At 46.7% G+C, this 20,000-nt stretch overlaps 1 protein-coding gene across 2 annotated transcripts in view; it reads left to right on the top strand.

Annotated features, from left to right (window-relative positions):
* flt4 (fms related receptor tyrosine kinase 4) overlaps positions 1 to 20,000 on the top strand; it is a 193,546-nt gene that overhangs the window by 68,835 nt on the left and 104,711 nt on the right. For both annotated transcript variants that reach the window (XM_036970533.1, XM_036970532.1), the window contains exon 2: positions 13,391 to 13,487. In XM_036970533.1, coding sequence (XP_036826428.1) covers positions 13,391 to 13,487 — 97 coding nt within the window. The remainder of the gene's footprint in view (positions 1 to 13,390; positions 13,488 to 20,000) is intronic.

The following is a 20,000-nucleotide window of genomic DNA, read 5'->3' on the forward strand; positions in this document are numbered from 1 at the left end:
TGGGTAAGTCCTGAGAGAGATGGGACAGTAGGTTAAATGGTGGGTAAGTCCTGAGAGAGATGGGACAGTAGGTTAAATGGTGGGTAAGTCCTCAGAGAGATGGGACAGGGACAGTAGGTTAAATGGTGGGTCAGTCCTCAGAGAGATGGGACAGTAGGTTAAATGGTGGGTAAGTCCTCAGAGAGATGGGACAGGGACAGTAGTTTAAATGGTGGGTAAGTCCTGAGAGAGATGGGACAGTAGGTTAAATGGTGGGTCAGTCCTCAGAGAGATGGGACAGTAGGTTAAATGGTTTGTAAGTCCTCAGAGAGATGGGACAGTAGTTTAAATGGTGGGTAAGTCCTCAGAGAGATGGGACAGGGACAGTAGGTTAAATGGTGGGTCAGTCCTCAGAGAGATGGGACAGTAGGTTAAATGGTGGGTCAGTCCTCAGAGAGATGGGACAGTAGGTTAAATGGTGGGTAAGTCCTCAGAGAGATGGGACAGGGACAGTAGGTTAAATGGTGGGTCAGTCCTCAGAGAGATGGGACAGTAGGTTAAATGGTGGGTAAGTCCTCAGAGAGATGGGACAGTAGGTTAAATGGTGGGTAAGTCCTCAGAGAGATGGGACAGTAGGTTAAATGGTGGGTCAGTCCTCAGAGAGATGGGACAGTAGTTTAAATGGTGGGTCAGTCCTCAGAGAGATGGGACAGGGACAGTAGTTTAAATGGTGGGTCAGTCCTCAGAGAGATGGGACAGTAGGTTAAATGGTGGGTAAGTCCTCAGAGAGATGGGACAGGGACAGTAGTTTAAATGGTGGGTAAGTCCTGAGAGAGATGGGACAGTAGGTTAAATGGTGGGTCAGTCCTCAGAGAGATGGGACAGTAGGTTAAATGGTGGGTAAGTCCTCAGAGAGATGGGACAGTAGTTTAAATGGTGGGTAAGTCCTCAAAGAGATGGGACAGGGACAGTAGGTTAAATGGTGGGTCAGTCCTCAGAGAGATGGGACAGTAGGTTAAATGGTGGGTCAGTCCTCAGAGAGATGGGACAGTAGGTTAAATGGTGGGTAAGTCCTCAGAGAGATGGGACAGGGACAGTAGGTTAAATGGTGGGTCAGTCCTCAGAGAGATGGGACAGTAGGTTAAATGGTGGGTAAGTCCTCAGAGAGATGGGACAGTAGTTTAAATGGTGGGTAAGTCCTCAGAGAGATGGGACAGTAGTTTAAATGGTGGGTCAGTCCTCAGAGAGATGGGACAGTAGTTTAAATGGTGGGTCAGTCCTCAGAGAGATGGGACAGTAGTTTAAATGGTGGGTAAGTCCTCAGAGAGATGGGACAGTAGTTTAAATGGTGGGTCAGTCCTCAGAGAGATGGGACAGTAGTTTAAATGGTGGGTAAGTCCTCAGAGAGATGGGACAGTAGGTTAAATGGTGGGTAAGTCCTCAGAGAGATGGGACAGTAGGTTAAATGGTGGGTAAGTCCTCAGAGAGATGGGACAGTAGGTTAAATGGTGGGTAAGTCCTGAGAGAGATGGGACAGGGAGGGTAAAATAGTACAAAGTGCTGTTTCAGTTTAGTATGTAGCGGTAGAACAACAATGTGAAGTCCTTGAACTCTGGGAAGGAAAGAGGCAACTTCCATATCTTTCCTGTCGGTGGTCATTGTTAGCAGTGTTTACTATCGACACACAGGAACACAGTAGTGTTGATCATGTTGAAGGAGCCATGTAGCTGAAGGAGACCTGTAATCTGCTCTCTCTCTCTCTCTCTCTCTCTGTGTCTCTCTCTCTCTCTCTATTTCTCCCTCTGCTCTCTCTCTCTTCTCTCTCTCTCTCTCTTTGTCTCTATTTCTCTCTCTCTCTCTCTTTGTCTCTATTTCTCTCTCTCGCTCTCTCTCTCTGTCTCTCTCTTTCTCTCCAATCTGCTCTCTCTCTCTTTCTCTCTCTCTTTCTCTCTCTCTCTCTCTCTCTCTCTCTTTCTCTCTCTCTCTCTCTGTCTCTCTCTTTCTCTCCAATCTGCTCTCTCTCTCTCTCTCTCTCTCTCTCTCTCTGTCTCTCTCTCTCTCTCTGTCTCTCTCAATTCAATTCAATTCAATTAAATTTAAATTCAAGGACTTTATTGGTATGGGAAACGTGTTAACATTGCCAAAGCAAGTGAGGTAGATAATATATAAAGTGATTATATAAAGTGAAATAAACAATACAAATTAACAGTAAACATTACACATACAGAAGTTTCAAAACAATAAAGACATTACAATTGTCATTTTATATATATATGTATATATATATATATATATATATATATATATATATACAGTGTTTTAACAATGTACAAATGGTTAAAGGACACAAGATAAAATAAATAAGCATAAATATGGGTTGTATTTACAATGGTGTTTGTTCTTCACTGGTTGCCCTTTTCTCGTGGCAACAGGTCACAAATCTTGCTGCTGTGATGGCACACTGTGGAATTTCACCCAGTAGATATGGGAGTTTATCAAAATTGGATTTGTTTTCGAATTCTTTGTGGGTCTGTGTAATCTGAGGGAAATATGTCTCTCTAATATGGTCATACATTGGGCAGGAGGTTAGGAAGTACAGCTCAGTTTCCACCTCATTTTGTGGGCAGTGAGCACATAGCCTGTCTTCTTTTGAGAGCCATGTCTGCCTACGGCGGACTTTCTCAATAGCAAGGCTATGCTCACTGAGTCTCTCTTTCTCTCTAATCTGCTCTCTCTCTCTGTCTCTCTCTCTCTCTCTCTCTCTCTAATCTGCTCTCTATCCTCTCTCTCTCTAATCTGCTCTCTCTTGATCAATGCAAAGGGCTTTATTGGCATTGGAAAAATATGTTTACATTTTTTTTTTACAATACAGGTTGTATTTACAATGTTTGTTCTCCACTGGTTGTCCTTTTCTCATGGCAACAGGCCACAAATCTTGCTCCTGTGATGACACACTGCTGTATTCCATCTAACAGTTCTGGGAGTTTATCGATGTTTTATAATTATTAATTATTTTATAATTCTTTATGGGTCTGTGTAATCTGAGGGAAATGCGTGTCTCAAATTTGGTCATACAGGAAGTGTAGCTCAGTTTCCACCTCATTTTGTGGGCGGTGGGTACATAGCCTGTCTGCCAATGGAGGCCTCTCTCAATACAACTCCCCAAATACAGGTGTACCAAGCTTGTAGCGTTTTACCCACAAAGACTCGATCGATGTCAAAGGTGTTTCAACCAAGTACTGAGTAAAGGGTCTGAATGTGATATTTACGGGGGGGGGGGGGGGTTTAAGTTGCAAAATTTTCTAAAAAACTGTTTTTGCTTTGTCATTATGAGGTATTGTGATGTCATTATGAGGTATCGTGATGTCATTATGAGGTATCGTGATGTCATTATGAGGTATTGTGATGTCATTATGAGATATTGTGTGTAGACTGATGAGTGAAAAAACTATTTAATCAATTTTAGAACAAGGCTGTAACGTAACAAAATGTGGACAAAGTCAAGGGATCTGAATACTTTCCAAATGCACTGTATATGTTGTAGAGGGTGGGGCTCAAGCTGCATCCCTGTCCCACAACCCTGAGGAAAGACATTTGTGTGTTTTATTGCCTATTTTAACTGCACACTTGTTTGTGTACATACATTTTATAATGTCGTATGTCCCCCAACACTGCTTTCCATCAGTTTGTATAGCAGACCCTCATTCCAAATTGAGTCAAAAGATTTTTTTGAAGTAAAAGCGTTAGAATAATGTTTTGTTTTGTTTGTTTGTCAATAAGGGTATGCATGGTGTATACGTGGTCTGTCATATGGTATTTTGGTAAGAGGCCAATTTCACATTTCCTCCGGACATTGTTTTCACTGAGCAAATGTCTTTCTCTCTCACGTGTTGGCCTTCTTCACCCTTCTCTGGATGGGGGTCCCACTGTTAGGCCTGTACACCCCAGCCAGCCCTGTGTCAACACCTTGGGTTTGCTCTCTATCTCTGTGTATAAACCCTGTGTTTATCTAGAGGTCCCAGGTTTCACACAGAGACCCCCAGGGCAGCCCTGGACAATACAAGCCATGGTGCTTGACCCCTCAGGACCTGGTCTGAATCACACCACCAGGAGCCCTGGACAATACAAGGCATGGTGATTGACCCCTCAGGACCTGGTCTGAATCATACCACCAGGAGCCCTGGACAATACAAGGCATGGTGATTGACCCCTCAGGACCTGGTCTGAATCGCACCACCAGGAGCCCTGGACAATACAAGGCATGGTGATTGACCCCTAAGGACCTGGTCTGAATCGCACCACCAGGAGCCCTGGACAATACAAGGCATGGTGATTGACCCCTCAGGCAGGAATCTATAGAGGGTCGGTGTGAGGCAGGAATCTATAGAGGGCCAGTGTGAGGCAGGAATCTATAGAGGGCCAGTGTGAGGCAGGAATCTATAGAGGATGGTGTGAGGCAGGAATCTATAGAGGGATGGTGTGTGGCAGGAATCTATAGAGGGATGGTGTATGGCAGGAATCTATAGAGGGCCGGTGTGAGGCAGGAATCTATAGAGGGCCAGTGTGAGGCAGGATTCTATAGAGGGATGGTGTGTGGCAGGAATCTATATAGGGCCAGTGTGAGGCAGGAATCTATAGAGGGAAGGTGTGAGGCAGGAATTTATAGAGGGCCAGTGTGAGGCAGGAATCTATAGAGGGCAGGTGTGAGGCAGGAATTTATAGAGGGCCAGTGTGAGGCAGGAATCTATAGAGGGCAGGTGTGAGGCAGGAATTTATAGAGGGCCAGTGTGAGGCAGGAATCTATAGAGGGCAGGTGTGAGGCAGGAATTTATAGAGGGCCAGTGTGAGGCAGGAATCTATAGAGGGCCAGTGTGAGGCAGGAATCTATAGAGGGCCAGTGTGAGGCAGGAATTTATAGAGGGCCAGTGTGAGGCAGGAATCTATAGAGGGCCAGTGTGAGGCAGGAATCTATAGAGGGCAGGTGTGAGGCAGGTTACCCTCCAGGACCAGGACAATACGAGGCAGGCTGATTGACCACACAGGTCTGGTCTGAATCACACCTACACAGGTTCAGGACAATATGGGGCAGGTTACCCCCCAGGACCTGGACAAAGGCAAGCAGGCGGGCTGACACACCCCTCCAGCCTGGACCTTAAGATGTCAAGATGTCTCAGACAATATGTAGGGAAATACTGTGCTGCTTCTCTGAGTGAGACTGGGCGTAGGGACCCCAATAGGCTGTCCTTGTTCATAGCCCGCTCTACCCAGGTTTAGGGACCCCTATAGGCTGTCCTTGTACATAGTTAGACCAACAGGCGTACACACCACGCCTTAGATATCTACGGAAAATACTGAGACTCAGAGCCTGTCCTTGAAAGGAGTGGCCGACATTAGGTGGGAATACTCCGCTGCGAGAAGGGGCTGGGAGCCATACAATTCACGGACCACCACCTCTTCCCAACGCTCTCTTCCCACCAGACCCACTCATTGTTTGTTTTCTGTAAAGCCACGCTGGACGAAACGTTATGTCATTCATCCATCCAGCTGGTGTAGGTGCCTGCTTTCATTCCCCAGGTGGTGTAGGTGCCATGCCTGCTTTCATTCCCCAGGTGGTGTAGGTGCCATGCCTGCTTTCATTCCCCAGGTGGTGTAGGTGCCATGCCTGCTTTCATTCCCCAGGTGGCGAAGGAAGAAACTATTTTATCATGTGGTGTTTGGAAAACAGGAAAATGAACTGTATTTCTATTTTATTACTTTTTATTTAATTAGGCAAGTCAGTTAAGAAGTGTTATTTACAATGATGGCCTACCAAAAGGCCCCTGCAGGGTCGGGGATTAAAAAATAAAATAATACAATGTAAATATAGGACAAAACACACATCACGACAGAGAGACCTAAGACAACAACACAACATGGTAGCAACACAACATGGTAGTAGCACAAAACATGGTACAAACATTATTGGGCACAGACAACAGCACAAAGGTCAAGAAGGTAGAGACAACAATACATCACACAAGGCAGCCACAACTGTCAGTAAGAGTGTCCATGATTGAGTCTTGAATGAAGAGATGGAGACAAAACGGTCCAGTTTGAATATTTGTACCTGGGTCCTTCTCATGCATTCACCAGCAGAGAGATATGATGGATGAGAGTACAATAGGATTGTTCTTATCCTTATCAGTGTCTCATGACAGAGAGAGTGATAAAGTGTGTTTGGAAAGTGTGAAAGGTAAACAAAGCACTTGCAGGGGTAACATCAATAACTTAGACACGTGTACGTTGCTGCCTTTTGATTCACAGTGCAACACAATACACCAGAGATCATCATCTAGATCCAGCTGGAGTGGATGGACGGGGGCCGGAACATAGTAATAAAATAATTGTTAGGGCCTCCCGAGTGGCGCAGAGATCTAAGGCACTGGATCGCAGTGCTTGAGGCGTCACTACAGCCCCGGGTTCGATCCCAGGCTGTGTCACAGCCAATCGTGACCGAGACACCCATGAGGCGGCGTATAATTGGCCCAGCACTGTCTGGGTTATGGGGAGGGTTTGGCCGGCCGGGATTTCCTTGTCCCATTGCGCTCTAGCGACTCCTTGTGGTGGGCCAGGTGCCTGAAAGCTGACTTCGGTTGCCAGTTGGATGGTGTTTCCTCTGACACATTTCCTCTGGTGCGGCTGGCTTCCGGGTTAAGCGGGCAGTGTGTCAAGAAGCAGTGCCGCTTGGCAGGGTTGTATTTCGGAGAACACATGGCTCCCGACCTTTGCCTCTCCCGAGTACGTAGGGGAGTTGCAGCGATGGAACAAGACTGTAACTACCAATTGGAGAGAAAAAGGGAGACAAAATAGAAGACTGCAAATTGACAGCAAGAAGCCCAAACAGATATAATGTTGAACTAAAACATAATGTACATGGCCAGTTGATAGAACGTGTTTGACCAGAGCTAGTACTATAATCAATGTGTTGATAGAACATGTTTTACCAGAGCTAGTACTATAATCAATGTGTTGACAGAACGTCAGTAGTGTTTGACCAGAGTTAGTACTATAATCAATGTGTTGACAGAACGTCAGTAGTGTTTTACCAGAGTTAGTACTATAATCAATGTGTTGACAGAACGTCAGTAGTGTTTGACCAGAGTTAGTACTATAATCAATGTGTTGACAGAACGTCAGTAGTGTTTTACCAGAGTTAGTACTATAATCAATGTGTTGACAGAACGTCAGTAGTGTTTGACCAGAGTTAGTACTATAATCAATGTGTTGATAGTAAGTACAACAAAATGCATGCTTTTCAATCGATCGCTGCCCGCACCTGCTCGCCCGTCCAGCATCACTACTCTGGACGGCTCTGACTTATAATACGTTGACAACTACAAATACCTAGGTGTCTGGTTAGACTGTAAACTCTCCTTCCAGACTCACATTAAGCATCTCTAATCCAAAATTAAATCTAGAATCGGCTTCCTATATCGCAACAAAGCATCCTTCACTCATCCTGCCAAACATACCCTCGCATGGCAATAAATAGGCCATGGTTGCGAAGTAATTACAATATAGAAATTAAACACTGGAATGGTAGATGTGCAGAAGATGAATGTGCCAGTAGAGATACTGGGGTGCAAAGGAGCAAGATAAATAAATACAGTATGGGGATGAGGTAGATAGATGGGCTGTTTACAGATGAGCTATGTACAGGTGCAGTGATCTGTGAGCTGCTCTGACAGCTGGTGCTTAAAGCTAATGAGGGAGATATGAGTCTCCAGCTTCAGTGATTTTTGCAGTTTGTTCCAGTCATTGGCAGCAGAGAACTGGAAGGAAAGGTGACCAAAGGAGGAATTGGCTTTGGCGGTGACGAGTGGGTGCTGCTATGGTGACCAGTGAGCTGCGATAAGGCGGGGCTTTACCTAGCAGAGACTTATAGATGACCTGGAGCCAGTGGGTTCAGCGACGAATATAAAGAGAGAGCCAACCCATGAGAGTGTACAGGTCGCAGTGGTGGGTAGTGTATGGGGCTTTGGTGAAAAAAATGGATGGCACTGTGATAGACTGCATCCAGTTTGTTGAGTAGAGTGTTGGGGGCTATTTTATAGATGACATTGTCGAGGATTGGTAGGATGGTCAGTTTTACGAGGATATGTTTTGCAGGATGAGTGAAGGATGCTTTGTTGCGATATAGGAAGCCGATTCTAGATTTCATTTTGGATTGGAGATGCTTAATGTGAGTCCGGAAGGAGAGTTTACAGTCTAACCAGATACCTTGGTATTTGTAGTTGTCAGAGTCAGAGCCGTCCAGTGTAGTGATGCTAGACGGGCGGGCAGGTGCAGGCAGTGAGCGATTGAATAGCATGCATTTAGTTTTACTTGCGTTTAAGAGCAGTTGGAGGCCACGGAAGGAGAGTTGTATGGCATTGAAGCTTGTCTGGAGGTTAGTTAACACAGTGTCCAAAGAGAGGCCAGAAGTATACATAATGGTGTCATCTGCGTAGAGGTGGATCAGAGAATCACCAGCAGCAAGAGCGACATCATTGATGTATACAGAGAAGAGAGTTGGCCCGAGAATTTAACCCTGTGGCACCCCCATAGAGATGGCCAGAGGTCCGGACAACAAGCCCTCCGATTTGACACACTAACCTCTATCAGATAAGTAGTTGGTAAACCAGGCGAGGCAATCATTTCAGAAACCAAGGCTGTCGAGTCTGCCAATAAGAATGTTGTGATTGACAGAGTCGAAAGCCTTGGCCAGGTTGATGAATACAGCTGCACAGTAATGTCTCTTATCAATGGCGGTTATGATATCATTTAGGACCTTGAGCGTGGCTGAGGTGCACGCATGATCAGCTCTGAAACCAGATTGCATAGAGGAGAAGGTACAGTGGGATTCGAAATAGTCGGTTATCTGTTTGTTATCTTGGCTTTCGAAGACCTTAGAAAGACAGGGTAGGATAGATATAGGTCTGTAGCAGTTTGGGTCTAGAGTGTCACCCCCTTTGAAGATGGGGATGACCGCGGCAGCTTTCCAAACTTTGGGTATCTCAGACGATACGGAAGAGAGGTTGAACAGGCTGGTAATAGGGGTTGCAAAAATTTTGGCAGATCATTTTAGAACGAGAGGGTCCAGATTGTCTATCCCGGTTGATTTGTAGTGGTCCAGATTTTGCAGCTCTTTTAGAACATCAGCTATCTGGATTTGGGTGATGGAGAAAAGGTGGGGGCTTGGGCAGGAGGGTGCCGGAGGGTTGAACGGTGTAGGGGTAGCCAGGTGGAAAGCATGGCCAGCCGTAGAGAAATGCTTATTGAAATTCTCAATATACACGGCTGTGACTATAACCGAAGAGAATTCTCTTGGGAGGTAATACGGTCAGCATTTGATTGTGAGGTATTCTAGTGAACAAAAGGACTTTGAGAGCCTGTACGTTATCACAATCACACCATAAGTAGTTAATCATGAAACATACACCACCGCCTTTCTACATCCTGGAGAGTTCTTTATTCCCATCTGCATGATGTACTGAGAACCCAGCTGGCTGTCTGGACGATGACAATATATCTGAAGAGAGCCTTGATTTTATGAAACAGAGTATGTTGCAGTCCCTGATGTCTCCCTGGATCCTCGCCCTGAGCTCATCTACTGTATTGTCCAGAGACTGAACATTAGTTTTTTCCGGCTGTATGTAATAACACAAAAAAAACGTTGTCTAATAATGTAAAAAAACAAAAACAATTTAGGAGCTAGAAACAGAGCTGCCATGTCTGTCAGCGTCATTTCAGTTGAATGTATTAATTTGTACAACTGACTTGGTTTCCCCCTTCCCCTACTTATGGCCTACTCCATGCTAATAGGAGTACAGGCAGAGCTGCCACTGAGATAAACTCTAACTAACCCTAATCAACTCTGACTCTGTAGCTGAGCATAAAATATTTACATCACATGTCTCTATGTCTCTATTGTTGCTCCGTGGGCAGCAGGATGTGAGGAATGTGGTCGTGTCTGTACAATGTCCTGTCCGTCCAGAAAACAACTGGATTATCATGAAGTCCATTAAGTGATGTTTGTGAAATCATCCTAGTGCTCTTCTCTCAGCGCACAAAAGAATGAATGTGGTTTGGTCTTCTCTGTCTCTTATGTCACAGGCCCTCTAGAACGTGTCAGAGTCTTTATGAATCTCTCCACGTTTCTAAATACCTCTATTGTGAAGGAGGACAATGACTCAAATAAGTAGCTAGGGTTTTTTGTCATTTTCTGAAAATTGGTGGAGGCCTAATAGCATTTTCCATGGGAAATTACCCTCAAACAGTGTGTCTGAAATTACCCCCCCCCCCCCCCCCCCCCTCCCCCTCAGTGGTTAGTAACAACCTCACACTGTAGATTGAATAGTACTGCAACATTTTGCCTGAGAGACCAATGTGAAAAATGTCCATCATAAGAGAGCTATGCTGCTGGGCTCACCTTTTAGCCTGCGGTCCATAAGTATCAATCACAGCTGTCCTGCTGGGCCCACCTTCTAGCCTGCAGCCATAAGAGTCAATCAGAGCTGTCCTGCTGTGCGGAGGCTTCTGGGAAACACAGCTCTTATGATCAACGTTTCTCACTTTGGTCTCAGGCAAAACTGTGAGGGAGCTACAAACCACTGGAATAGCCTGGAGGAATGATATGTAGAATGAGGGGAGAGACGGCTGAGGTAATGTCAGAAACACCAAGAGGGAGCTACAAACCACTGGGATAGCCTGGAGGAATGATATGTAGAATGAGGGGAGAGACGGCTGAGGTAATGTCAGAAACACCAAGAGGGAGCTACAAACCACTGGGATAGCCTGGAGGAATGATATGTAGAATGAGGGGAGAGAAGGCTGAGGTAATGTCAGAAACACCAGGAGGGAGCTACAAACCACTGGGATAGCCTGGAGGAATGATATGTAGAATGAGGGGAGAGACGGCTGAAGTAATGTCAGAAACACCAAGAGGGAGCTACAAACCACTGGAAGATTTGTATGAAACCTCAGAGGTTAATAAATAATAAGCTGATTTGTTTATTTGTATAAACAGAACTAGAACAGTGGATATTGTTAACATTGATGAAAGCCCTAACGTGGTCAGCTCTCCTTCTGTCTGTCTATACACACCATCCTGTATAACTACTGTCTATACACACCATCCTTTTTAACTACTGTCTATACACACCATCCTATATAACTACTGTCTATACACACCATAATATATAACTACTGTCTATACACACCATCCTATATAACTACTGTCTATACACACCATCCTTTTTAACTACTGTCTATACACACCATCCTATATAACTACTGTCTATACTGTCTATACACACCATCCTATATAACTACTGTCTATACTGTCTATACACACCATCCTATATAACTACTGTCTATACTGTCTATACACACCATCCTATATAACTACTGTCTATACACAACATCCTATATAACTACTGTCTATACTGTCTATACACACCATCCTATATAACTACTGTCTATACACACCATCCTATATAACTACTGTCTATACACACCATCCTATATAACTGCTGTCTATACACACCATCCTTTATAACTACTGTCTATACTGTCTATACACACCATCCTTTATAACTACTGTCTATACACACCATATAGAAGGGTGTGTATAGACAGTAGTTATATAGGATGGTGTGTATAGACAGTAGTTATATAGGATGGTGTGTATAGACAGTATAGACAGTAGTTATATAGGAGGGTGTGTATAGAAGCTTGGCACACCTGTATTTGGGGAGTTTCTCTCATTCTCCTCTGCAGATCCTCTCACGCTCTGTCAGGTTGGATGGGGAGCGTTGCTGCTCAGATATTTTCAGGTCTCTCCAGAGATGTTCGATCGGGTTCAAGTCCGGGCTCTGGCTGGGCCACTCAAAGACATTCAGAGACTAGTCCCGAAACCACTCCTGCGTTGTCTTGGCTGTGTCGTTGTCCTGTTGGAAGGTGAACCTTCACCCCAGTCTGAGGTCCTGAGCGCACTGGAGCAGGTTTTCATCAAGGATCACTTTGCTCAGTTTGTCTTTCCCTCAATCCTGACTAGTCTCCCAGTCCCTGCTGCTGAAAAACATCCCCACAGCATGATGCTGCCACCACCATGCTTCACCATAGGGATGGTGCCAGGTTTCCTCCAGACATGACGCTTGGCATTCAGGCCAAAGAGTTCCTTCTTAGTTTCATCAGAACAGAGAATCTTGTTTCTCATGGTCTGAGAGTCTTTTAAGTGCCTTTTGGCAAACTCCAAGAGGACTGTCATGTTCCTTTTACTGAGGAGTGGCTTCTGTCTGGCCACTCTACCATAAAGGCCTGATTGGTGGAGTGCTGCAGAGATGGTTGTCCTTCTAGAAGGTTCTCCTATCTCCACAGAGGAACTCTGGAGCTCTGTCAGAGTGAACATCGGGGTTCTTTGTAACCTCCCTGACCAAAGCCCTTCTCCCCTGATTACTCAGTTTGGCCGGGCGACCAGCTCAAGGAAGAGTCTTAGTGGTTCCAAACGTCTTCCATTTAAGAATAATGTTCTTGGGGACCTTCAATGCTGCAGACATTTTTTTTGGTACCCTTCCCCAGATCTGTGCCTCGACAATTTCTTTGACCTCATGTCTTGGTTTTTGCTCTGACATGCACTGTCAACTGTTGGACCTATAGACAGGCGTGTGCCTTTCCAAATAATGATAAATGATAAATAAGGTATTTAGGGTTTTTATTTGTTAGAAATTTGCAAAAATGGGGTATTGTGATGTCATTATGGGGGTATTGTGATGCCATTATGGGGTATTGTGATGTCATTCTGGGGGTATTGTGATGTCATTATGGGGTATTGTGATGTCATTATGGGGGTATTGTGATGCCATTATGGGGTCATGTGTGTAGATTGGATTAAATAAAAAACAATTCCTCATCATTTTAGAATAAGTCTGTAATGTAAAATGAGGGAAGGGGTCTGAATACCTTCGTAATGCCCTGTATGTGTATCTCTATATCTCTATATTTCCCTGAGCTACGTGTAATATAATGACATGATTTGGTTGATGCATCCTGTTGGGTTGATCCTGATCAGCGAATAGATAGAGATGGCACTATGATTTGGTTGGTGCATCCTGTTGGGTTGATCCTGATCAGCGAATAGATAGAGATGGCACTACGATTTGGTTGGTGCATCCTGTTGGGTTGAGATCCTGATCAGCGAATAGATAGAGATGGTACTATGATTTGGTTGGTGCATCCTGTTGGGTTGATCCTGATCGGCGTGACATTAAGGGGGTTTGACAGTCTTTTTAAACCAATACACACTAATTTACCTCTGTGGAAATCTGTTTCTCATCAAATCAGTGTTTTGAGTGTCAGCATCCAATCATATGACTTTGTTTTGTTCCCTCAGGGTTGGTGATTGGCTATTCTATGACTCCGCCCACCCTTGACAGCCCCAAAGAAGACCTTGTGATCCACGCAGATGAAACACTGACCATTACATGCAGGTAGAGTACTGTCTCTCTGTCTCTCTGTCCATTACATGCAGGTAGAGTACTGTCTCTCTGTCCATTACATGTAGGTAGAGTACTGTCTCTTTGTCTCTCTGTCCATTACATGTAGGTAGAGTACTGTCTCTCTGTCCATTACATGTAGGTAGAGTACTGTCTCTCTGTCTCTCTGACCATTACATGTAGGTAGAGTACTGTCTCTCTGTCCATTACATGTAGGTAGAGTACTGTCTCTCTGTCCATTACATGTAGGTAGAGTACTGTCTCTCTGTCCATTACATGTAGGTAGAGAAGCTTTGATCATTTGAAAAAGCTTTGTAGTGTTCGGGCAAAATCCAAAACGTGCACCCTTGGGGTCCCGAGGACCGAGTTTGGGAAACGCTCTCTTAACACCACTGAAAATAGCTCCATTTTAAAATGTCATACTATACATCTTTACAGTGTTCAACTTAAACAACTTAAACCAAGTAGAAAATATAATGGAACTGTATATACAGGTGAAGTCAGAAGTTTACATACACTTAGGTTGTAGTCATTAAAACTCGTTTTTCAACAACTCCACAAATTTCTTGTTCACAAACTATAGTTTTGGCAAGTCGGTTAGGACATCGAACTTGTGCATGACACAAGTCATTTTTATAACAATTGTTTACAGACAGATTATTTAACTTATAATTCACTGTATCACAATTCCAGTGGGTCAGAAGTTTACATACACTAAGTTGACTGTGCCTTTAAACAGCTTGGACAATTCCAGAGAATGATGTCATGGCTTTAGAAGCTTCTGATAGGCTAATTGACATAATTTGAGTCAATTGGAGGTGTACCTTTGGATGTATTTCAAGGCTAAGGTCAAACTCAGTGCCTCTTTGCTTGACTTAATGGAAAAATCAAAAGAAATCAACCAAGACCTCAGAAAATTGTTTTACTTCCACAAGTCTGGTTCATCCTTGGGGGCAATTTACAAACGTCTGAAGGTACCACGTTCATCTGTACAAACAATAGTACCCAAGTATGAACACCATGGGACCACGCAGCCGTCATACCGCTCAGGAAGGAGACGTCTTCTGTCTCCTAGAGATAAACATACTTTGGTGCGAAAAGTGCAAATCAATCCCAGAACAACAGCAAAGGACCTTGTGAAGATGCTGGAGGAAACACTTAATGGAGAAATGTCCTCTGGTCTGATGAAACAAAAACAGAACTGTTTGGCCATAATGACCATCGTTATGTTTGGAGGAAAAAGGGGGAAGCTTGCAAGCCGAAGAACACCATCCCAACCGTGAAGCAAGGGGGTGGCAGCATCATATTGTGGGGGTGCTTTGCTGCAGGAGCGACGTGTGCACTTCACAAAATAGATGGGGAAGGAAAATTATGTGGATATTTTGAAGCAACATCTCAAGACATCAGTCTTTGTTATGGTGAGTGAATGAGGACCCAAAAGCGAACTAACTTAAACAGAGCTTCTTTAATAACCAAACATAGGTAGGCTCAGATAGACCGGCAGATTCCGACAGGACAGGACAAGGTTACAGCAAACATGACGATAGTCTGGCTCAGGCATGAAACACAACAAACAAGAATCCGACAAGGACAGGAACAGAAACAGAGAGAGATATAGGGACCTAATCAGAGGGAAAAAGGGAACAGGTGGGAAACGGGGTGAATGGGTAGTTAGAGGAGACAAGGAACAGCTGGGGGAAAGCGGGGGAGAAAAGGTAACCTAACAACGACCAGCAGAGGGAGACAGGGTGAAGGGAAAGGACAGAGACAAGACACAACATGACAGTACATGACAGTACCCCCCCACTCACCGAGCGCCTCCTGGCGCACTCGAGGAGGAAACCTGGCGGCAACGGAGGAAATCCTCGATCAGCGCAAGGTCCAGCACGTCCCGAGAGGGAACCCAACTCCTCTCCTCAGGACCGTACCCCTCCCAATCTACGAGGTACTGGTGACCACGGCCCCGAGGACGCATGTCCAAAATTCTACGGACCCTGTAGATGGGTGCGCCCTCGACAAGGATGGGGGGGGGGGGGGGGGGAAGACGAGCGGGGGCGCGAAGGACGGGCTTGATGCAGGAGACATGGAAGACCGGGTGGACGCGACGAAGGTATCGCGGAAGAAGAAGTCGAACTGCGACAGGATTAATGACCCGAGAAATACGGAACGGACCAATGAACCGCGGGGTCAACTTGCGAGAAGCCGTCTTAAGGGGAAGGTTCTGAGTGGAGAGCCAAACTCTCTGACCGCGACAATATCTAGGACTCTTAGTTCTACGCTTATTAGCAGCCCTCACAGTCTGCGTCCTATAACGGCAAAGTGCAGACCTGACCCTCTTCCAGGTGCGCTCGCAACGTTGGACAAAAGCCTGAGCGGAGGGGACGCTGGACTCGGCGAACTGAGATGAGAACAGCGGAGGCTGGTACCCGAGGCTACTCTGAAAAGGAGATAGCCCGGTCGCAGACGAAGGAAGCGAGTTGTGGGCGTATTCTGCCCAGGGGAGCTGTTCTGACCAAGATGCAGGGTTACGAAAAGAAAGACTGCGTAAGATGCGACCAATAGTCTGATTGGCCCGTTCTGCTTGACCGTTAGACTGGGGGTGAAAGCTGGAAGAGAGACTGACGGAAGCCCCAATCAAACGGCAAAACTCCCTCCAAAATTGAGACGTGAATTGCGGACCTCTGTCCGAAACGACGTCTGACGGAAGGCCATGAATTCTGAAAACATTCTCGATGATGATTTGTGCCGTCTCTTTAGCAGAAGGAAGCTTAGCAAGGGGAATGAAATGAGCCGCCTTAGAGAACCTATCGACAACCGTAAGAATAACAGTCTTCCCCGCTGACGAAGGCAGTCCGGTGACAAAATCTAAGGCGATGTGAGACCACGGTCGAGAGGGAATAGGAAGCGGCCTGAGACGGCCGGCAGGAGGAGAGTTACCGGACTTAGTCTGCGCGCAGACCGAACAAGCAGCCACGAAACGACGCGTGTCATGCTCCCGGGTGGGCCACCAAAAACGCTGGCGAATGGAAGCAAGCGTACCCCGAACGCCAGGGTGGCCGGCTAACTTGGCAGAGTGAGCCCACTGAAGAACGGCCAGACGAGTAGGAACGGGAACGAAAAGAAGGTTCCTAGGACAAGCGCGCGGCGACGGAGTGTGAGTGAGCGCTTGCTTTACCTGCCTCTCAATTCCCCAGACAGTCAACCCGACAACACGCCCCTCAGGGAGAGTCCCCTCGGGGTCAGTGGAGGCTACTGAAGAACTGAAGAGACGAGATAAAGCATCAGGCTTGGTGTTCTTAGAGCCCGGACGATAAGAAATCACGAACTCGAAACGAGCGAAAAACAGCGCCCAACGCGCCTGACGCGCATTGAGTCGTTTGGCAGAACGGATGTACTCAAGGTTCCTATGGTCAGTCCAAACGACAAAAGGAACGGTCGCCCCCTCCAACCACTGTCGCCATTCGCCTAGGGCTAACCGGATGGCGAGCAGTTCGCGGTTACCCACATCATAGTTACGTTCCGACGGCGACAGGCGATGAGAAAAATACGCGCATGGGTGGACCTTGTCGTCAGAGAGGGAGCGCTGAGAAAGGATGGCTCCCACGCCCACCTCTGACGCGTCAACCTCGACAACGAACTGTCTAGAGACGTCAGGTGTAACAAGGATAGGAGCGGATGTAAAACGATTCTTGAGGAGATCAAAAGCTCCCTGGGCGGAAACGGACCACTTAAAGCACGTCTTGACAGAAGTAAGGGCTGTGAGAGGAGCTGCCACCTGACCGAAATTACGGATGAAACGACGATAGAAGTTCGCGAAGCCGAGAAAGCGCTGCAGCTCGACGCGTGACTTAGGGACGGGCCAATCAATGACAGCTTGGACCTTAGCGGGATCCATCTTAATGCCTTCAGCGGAAATAACAGAACCGAGAAATGTGACGGAGGAGGCATGAAAAGTGCACTTCTCAGCCTTCACAAAAAGACAATTCTCTAAAAGGCGCTGGAGGACACGTCGAACGTGCTGAACATGAATCTGGAGTGACGGTGAAAAAATCAGGATATCGTCAAGGTAAACGAAAACAAAGATGTTCAGCATGTCTCTCAGGACATCATTGACTAATGCCTGAAAGACAGCTGGAGCGTTAGCGAGGCCGAAAGGAAGAACCCGGTATTCAAAGTGCCCTAACGGAGTGTTAAACGCCGTCTTCCACTCGTCCCCCTCCCTGATGCGCACGAGATGGTAAGCGTTACGAAGGTCCAACTTAGTGAAAAACCTGGCTCCCTGCAGGATCTCGAAGGCTGAAGACATAAGAGGAAGCGGATAACGATTCTTCACTGTTATGTCATTCAGCCCTCGATAATCTATGCAGGGGCGCAGAGACCCGTCCTTCTTCTTGACAAAAAAAAACCCCGCTCCGGCGGGAGAGGAGGAGGGGACTATGGTACCGGCGTCAAGAGCTACAGACAAATAATCTTCGAGAGCCTTACGTTCGGGAGCCGACAGAGAGTATAGTCTACCCCGGGGGGGGGTGGTTCCCGGAAGGAGATCAATACTACAATCATACGACCGGTGTGGAGGAAGAGAGGTGGCCCTGGACCGACTGAACACCGTGCGCAGATCGTGATATTCCTCCGGCACCCCTGTCAAATCACCAGGCTCCTCCTGTGAAGAAGAGACAGAGGAAACAGGAGGGATAGCAGACATTAAACATTTCACATGACAAGAGACGTTCCAGGAGAGGATAGAATTACTAGACCAATTGATGGAAGGATTATGACAAACTAGCCAGGGATGGCCCAAAACAACAGGTGTAAAAGGTGAACGAAAAATTAAAAAAGAAATGGTTTCACTATGATTACCAGAAACAGTGAGGGTTAAAGGTAGCGTCTCACGCTGAATCCTGGGGAGAGGACTACCATCCAGGGCGAACAAGGCCGTGGGCTCCTTTAACTGTCTGAGAGGAATGTCATGTTCCCGAGCCCAGGTCTCGTCCATAAAACAGCCCTCCGCCCCAGAGTCTATTAAGGCACTGCAGGAAGCTGACGAACCGGTCCAGCGTAGATGGACCGACAAGGTAGTGCAGGATCTTGAAGGAGAGACAGGAGTAGTAGCGCTCACCAGTAGCCCTCCGCTTACTGACGAGCTCTGGCCTTTTACTGGACATGAAGTGACAAAATGACCAGCGGAACCGCAATAGAGACAGAGGCGGTTGGTGATTCTCCGTTCCCTCTCCTTAGTCGAGATGCGGATACCTCCCAGCTGCATGGGCTCAGCACCCGAGCCGGCAGAGGAAGATGGTAGTGATGCGGAGAGGGAGGCGACGGAGAGCGCGAGCTCCTTTCCACGAGCTCGGTGACGAAGATCAACCCGTCGCTCAATGCGAATAGCGAGTTCAATCAAGGAATCCACGCTGGAAGGAACCTCCCGGGAGAGAATCTCATCCTTTACCTCTGCGCGGAAACCCTCCAGAAGACGAGCGAGCAAGGCCGGCTCGTTCCAGCCACTGGAGACAGCAAGAGTGCGAAACTCAATAGAGTAGTCTGTTATGGATCGATTGCCTTGACATAGGGAAGACAGGGCCCTGGAAGCCTCCTCCCCAAAAACAGATCGATCAAAAACCCGTATCATCTCCTCCTTAAAGTCCTGATACTGGTTAGTACACTCAGCCCTTGCCTCCCAGATTGCCGTGCCCCACTCACGAGCCCGTCCAATAAGGAGAGATATGACGTAGGCGACACGAGCAGTGCTCCTGGAGTAAGTGTTGGGCTGGAGAGAAAACACAATATCACACTGGGTGAGGAACGAGCGGCATTCAGTGGGCTCCCCAGAGTAACACGGCGGGTTATTGATTCTGGGCTCCGGAGATTCGAAAGCCCTGGAAGTGGCCGGTGGATCGAGGCGGAGATGGTGAACCTGTTCTGTGAGTTTGGAGACTTGGGTGGCCAGGGTCTCAACGGCATGTCGAGCAGCAGACACTTCCTGCTCGTGTCTGCCTAGCATCGCTCCCTGGATCCCGACGGCTGAGTGGAGAGGATCCGAAGTCGCTGGGTCCATTCTTGGTCGGATTCTTCTGTTATGGTGAGTGAATGAGGACCCAAAAGCGAACTAACTTAAACAGAGCTTCTTTAATAACCAAACATAGGTAGGCTCAGATAGACCGGCAGATTCCGACAGGACAGGACAAGGTTACAGCAAACATGACGATAGTCTGGCTCAGGCATGAAACACAACAAACAAGAATCCGACAAGGACAGGAACAGAAACAGAGAGAGATATAGGGACCTAATCAGAGGGAAAAAGGGAACAGGTGGGAAACGGGGTGAATGGGTAGTTAGAGGAGACAAGGAACAGCTGGGGGAAAGCGGGGGAGAAAAGGTAACCTAACAACGACCAGCAGAGGGAGACAGGGTGAAGGGAAAGGACAGAGACAAGACACAACATGACAGTACATGACAGTCTTAACGTTTTGTCGCAAATGGGTCTTCCAAATGGACAATGACCTCAAGCAT

The sequence above is a fragment of the Oncorhynchus mykiss genome, chromosome 31 (assembly GCF_013265735.2).
Source record: "Oncorhynchus mykiss isolate Arlee chromosome 31, USDA_OmykA_1.1, whole genome shotgun sequence".
Classification (NCBI taxonomy): domain Eukaryota; kingdom Metazoa; phylum Chordata; class Actinopteri; order Salmoniformes; family Salmonidae; genus Oncorhynchus; species Oncorhynchus mykiss.